This window comes from Tupaia chinensis, unplaced genomic scaffold (genome assembly GCF_000334495.1).
Source record: "Tupaia chinensis unplaced genomic scaffold, TupChi_1.0 Scaffold000671_1, whole genome shotgun sequence".
Lineage (NCBI taxonomy): Eukaryota > Metazoa > Chordata > Mammalia > Scandentia > Tupaiidae > Tupaia > Tupaia belangeri.
Window position 1 is genome coordinate 40,069 of NW_006160193.1, and position 4,979 is coordinate 45,047.

The following is a 4,979-nucleotide window of genomic DNA, read 5'->3' on the forward strand; positions in this document are numbered from 1 at the left end:
GAGATAGAAAGCGAGAAATCACCCCCCAGGGGGGATGGCCACGCCGCAATCCCTTCTCCTCCATTCTCCTCTCGGGATCTTGGGCACGCATGCACACGCACCCGGCATGAGTTTAAGCCACCGGGTCAGGGACTCGAACTGCAGTCGACTACGTGGGAGTCCAGCGACATAGCCATTACGCTAACTGCTGGTCCCCCTGGTATCTTTTTATTAGGTATTTCCAGGCTCTGCCCCATCCATAGGATATAGAGCATCCCTGAGTGATGACAATACAGCAGTGTCCCCTTACCTGAGGGCACACAGCCCAAGACCCCCAGAAAACTGCATTTATAAAACGTGCTTTTCCTATGCATACACAGGACAAGGGGAAGGATTTGTAGGTGTTGGGGCTCATCAGAAATCCCCAGTGTAGGCAGCTGCCCTCCCCACCTGTGGGACTATGTGGGTGCCCCGAGTGGGCTGTGGCTGGCTTTGCTGCCTGGCACCCACAAACCATGAACCAGGACACAGTCCTATTCCCCGTGGGCCCCCAGAGAACTGGGAGACATGGGCTGCCCTACAGAATGAGCGAGGGCTTTCCTTCCCGCCGTATCTCTCCGGCCCTGAGACGTGGCATGCGTATGTGGAACCAGATCAGCCACGTGGTCCTGAGCGTGGCCTGTGGGATCCATGAAGACTGAGGCACGGCCCGCCTGTCACTCACCACCAGGCCTCCTGGGACAAGCTGGTTAATTTCTCTGAGTCTGGCTGACTCATCTTCCAAGTGGGGAAAAAGTACAGCAGAACTGGGGCCAGCAGATAGCATAGTGGTTAAGGTGCTGGACTCCCACCTGGCTGGCCATGGTTCGAGTCCTGGAGCCAGCAGCTTGAAAATTACGCTGGGGGAGTATGCATGCATGCCCAAAATCTCAAGAGAAGAATGCAGGAGAAGGGACCATAGCATGGCCATCCCCCAGGGGGTGATGTCCCACTTTCCTTTTCTCTGTCCCACTCTCTCTCCAGCAAGTACATGTGCCCTATGGCAAAAAATCTAAAACAATAAAAATATCATGCAGCAGAACAGAGTAGATGCAGTGTGGGCTCTCAGTCGGAATGCCCAGGTTCAAATCTAGCCTCCACCCTGCCCAGCCATATGACCCAGACAGTGACTCAGATCTCCGTGGTCAATTTGCTGTTGGATCAATTGCAGATGGTAACAGCCCTTCCTCACAGGGCTGCTGGGAAGATTAAATGAGAAAATACCCGAGAAACACTTAGAGTGGTGCTGGAACGTAAATGCCATTTAATAAATGCTAGTTATTATTATTACTTGTATCTTTCAAGCCCAGCTGAAGAAACTCCTCGTTCTAAAAACCTTCTGCCATTGCCCCCACCCCATCCGCCCCGTGGGAGCCAGCCCACCAGCCTGCAGCTCCATCGTCTGCCTCTTCCCAGCCCTGAGTCCGCCCCAGCCCCGCCCTGAGGGCTGGTGCCTTCTAGACGGTGAGCTCCGGGAGCTGGAGGCTACCCTGCCCTGTGCGTGTCCAGCACTGTGAAGTGCTGGCACAACGCCGGTGCTCGGTGACCGTCACACTGTCAGTAACAAGCACGTGGCTAACTAGATGAATCCCCGCCTCCTACTGAGCACTGCCTCTATGTCCGGCACCATGCCAAGCACTCCACAGGCACTAGCCTGGGCCCTCTCCATAATCCCACAAGAGGGCTAAGACTCACCCCCATTCGTACAAAGGAAAGTTGAAGTCAGTGGGTTCAAGCAGCTTTCGCCAAGTGGATGTGCCAGGATTTGAACTAGATGTCACAGTTCTGGTCCCTTCCTTTAAACCAGAGTCACCACATGTTTCCTCTAAAGGAATAGAGGGTCGGCATTTTCACGGGGCAGGCCAGGAGTCTCATGCAGCCACTCCACTCTGCCACTGCGTGGAAACAGCCACGCCCCTTCACAAGTGATGCAGACAGTGGGCGCGGCTGTCCCAGAGTTCTCTTTTCCCAAACAGGCAGCAGGCTGGGTTTGCCACCTCCTGTGTGACTCGCTGTGCTGTTCCTTTAGGTCTCTGTGGATGGCATCCCAGACCCTCCTGGAACTCCAGCTCTCCAACCAGAGCCAGCTGTCCCCTCTCAACACCACGTCCTGTGACAATGCTCGGGAAGCCTGGGACCTGCTACACCAAGTGCTACCAATTTTCATCCTCACCATCTGCGCCTTCGGCCTGCTGGGAAACCTGTTCGTCCTGTCCGTCTTCCTCCTGCTCAGGCGCCAGCTGACTGTGGCAGAAATCTACCTGGTCAACCTGGCAGCTTCCGACCTGGTATTTGTCCTGGGCTTGCCCTTCTGGGCACAGAACATCTGGAACCAATTCGACTGGCCTTTTGGGGACCTCCTCTGCCGCGTCGTCAATGGAGTCATCAAGGCCAACTTGTTCATCAGCATCTTCCTGGTGGTGGCCATCAGCCAGGACCGCTACTGCGTGCTGGTGCATCCCATGGCCAGCCGCAGGCGGCCCCTGGCCCAGCCGCAGGCGGCGGCGGCGGCGGCGGGCCCGGGCCACCTGCATGGTCATCTGGGCCGTGGGGGCCCTCCTGAGCACCCCGACGTTCCTGCTGCGATCCGTCAGTGCCGTCCAGGATCTGAACATCTCTGCCTGCATCTTGCTGTTTCCACACCAGGCCTGGCACTTAGCAAGGATCGTGGAGTTGAATGTGCTGGGGTTCCTACTGCCCTTGGCTGCAATCATCTTCTTCAACTGCCACATCCTGGCCTCCCTGCGAGGGCAGGGGGAGGTCAGCCAGACACGGTTTGGGGGCCCCAAGGACTGCAAGACCACCGTGCTGATCCTCACGCTCGTGGCTGCTTTCGTGGTCTGCTGGGCCCCCTACCACTGCTTCGCCTTCCTGGAGTTCCTGTTCCAGGTGCGAGTTGTGCAAGGCTGCTTCTGGGAGGAGTTCATCGACCTGGGCCTGCAGCTGGCCAACTTCTTTGCTTTCACCAACAGCTGCCTGAACCCGGTGATTTATGTCTTCGTGGGCCGGCTCTTCAGGACCAAGGTCTGGGAACTGTACCAGCAATGCACCCCGAGACGGCCAGCTCCACTGTCCTCCTCCCACAGGAAAGAAGTCCTCCAGCGTTTCTGACAGACTTAAATCAACAGTGAACTGAGAAGCTTGGCTTCCTTAGCAAGTGTTTCTGACACTATAAATACTATGGTAACAGGCTGGAGAGTGACCCCCTACACACACACACAAGAATCAAAATATCCAGGCCTGAGCCCTGGAACTTGTGTGTGTGGCATTCCATGGTAATGGGGGCTTGGCAGATAGGATTAAACTGAGGATCTTGAGACAGGGAGATGACCCTGGATTCTCCCGGGCTCAGAGGGAGCAATATAATCACAAGGGCCCGGATAAGAGGGAGGCAGGAGGGTCAGACTGAGGAGATGGAAAGACAGAGAAGTCAGAGTTGCAAGACCTCAGGCGGAGGAATGCAGACTCCCCCTAGAGGCTGGAAAGGGCAAGGCAATGGCGTCCCCTCTGAAGCCTGTAGGAGGAACCAGATCTGTTAACCCTTGACTTCAGCCCACTGAGGCTGGCTTTGGATTTCTAGGCTCCAAAACTGTGAAATAATAAACCTGTGTTGTTTTAAGCCACGTTTGTGGTAGTTTGCATGGTGGCAACGGAAAACTGATGCAGGTACCGGTAAGGGTTACATTTCATGCCTTGTGTCCATCCAAAATGTCCAAAGCTAACCGCTAGGACAGAGGTGGTGGGGCTGGAGCTCCCGTCTGCCAGGAACTTGCGCAGATCTGAATCTAGTTCCGAAAGCACCATGGGCGCTTTCCTGAGCGTGCTCCAGCTCCAACATGAGTGCTCAGAGAAGGCCGGGTGCCCTCTCGGGATACCAGAGGAGGCGCTGTATGTGTTGGGGTGGGGAGGAGTGCCCACTGGAGCGAGGCTCAACGAAGCAGGGAAGCTGGTACCGAGTGGGGAGGAGGGCTGGTGGGCATCACCACGACTCGGTGGGGAGCGAGGCTGCTCAGGAAAGGAGAGCGTGGGGGTTGTGGTCTCCGTTCACCGTGTCGCCGCCCTGCTGGCTGCTAGGCACCCAAGCAGCGAACTGCCTTGTCTCTGCCCCTCCAGGCTCATGGCAACAGGCAATAATTAGGAGGGGTCTAGGGCAGGAGAATGGCCACCACCAGGGTGAGAGAAGGGACTATGAGAGCAGGGAGGGCATCTGGTCTGGGTAGAGAGAGACTTGGAGGGGCAGACAGAAGCCAAATCCCAAAGAACAGGCAGTTGTCCACACAAAGTGGGGAAAGGAGAGTTAGAAGACATGACCTGGACCCAGGCATGGCCTCGGAGGGCTGAAGGCAGGGCGTGGTGCCGGGAGGAGGAGAATGGCTGTGCTAGGAGGCGCTGCAGGGGTTAACGGGTTGCAGGAAGCAGGAAGGTGCCTGGGGGGTCCCAGGGCCCACTACTGCTGGAAACCCAATTCTGTCGATGAATGTCTCCAGCAGTGCTCGGCCACCCAGACTAGGCGGACAGCAGGACTGCACGGGAGCTGGAGTTCTGTCAGAGGACCGAGTTCAGGAGGTAGGGGGGCCCACTGGGCTAAGGGACAACCAGTGGGAAGGAAGCGTGCATAGGAAGTATGGAGGGAGGGTGGCATGGCTCATTAAAGGGCACGCGCTGGGAGCGCCCAGATGATGGAGCGAGAGAGGGCTGGTCCCCATGGCTGACCGCGTTTTGGGCCTTAGCCTGGGGCTTGAGAAACACCAGGTGCATGTGCGAGCCTCAGATCCCGACAGGAAGGAGCAATGGAGAAGCGTCTGAGATGTGACTGTGCCCCACGGGGTGCTTCCTCTGCGGGCACTTTCTCCCTCTCTCTCTGTCTCCCTCTGGGGGGTGCTTTCTCCCCTCTCTCTAGTGAGCACACTTGCCCTCTGGTAATTTAAAAAAAAAAAAAGGAGGAAGGAGAGGACATGGCC

At 56.8% G+C, this 4,979-nt stretch overlaps 1 protein-coding gene across 1 annotated transcript in view; it reads left to right on the forward strand.

Moving 5' to 3' along the window:
- Positions 1 to 3,641, forward strand: part of BDKRB1 (bradykinin receptor B1) — a 10,331-nt gene extending 6,690 nt beyond the window's left edge. Inside the window, 2 exon segments of the mRNA XM_027776367.1 lie at positions 2,048 to 2,486; positions 2,488 to 3,641. Of these exon segments, the coding sequence (XP_027632168.1) occupies positions 2,058 to 2,486; positions 2,488 to 3,129 (1,071 nt within the window). The 5' untranslated portion in view covers positions 2,048 to 2,057 and the 3' untranslated portion in view covers positions 3,130 to 3,641.
- The last annotated feature ends 1,338 nt before the right edge of the window (positions 3,642 to 4,979 follow it).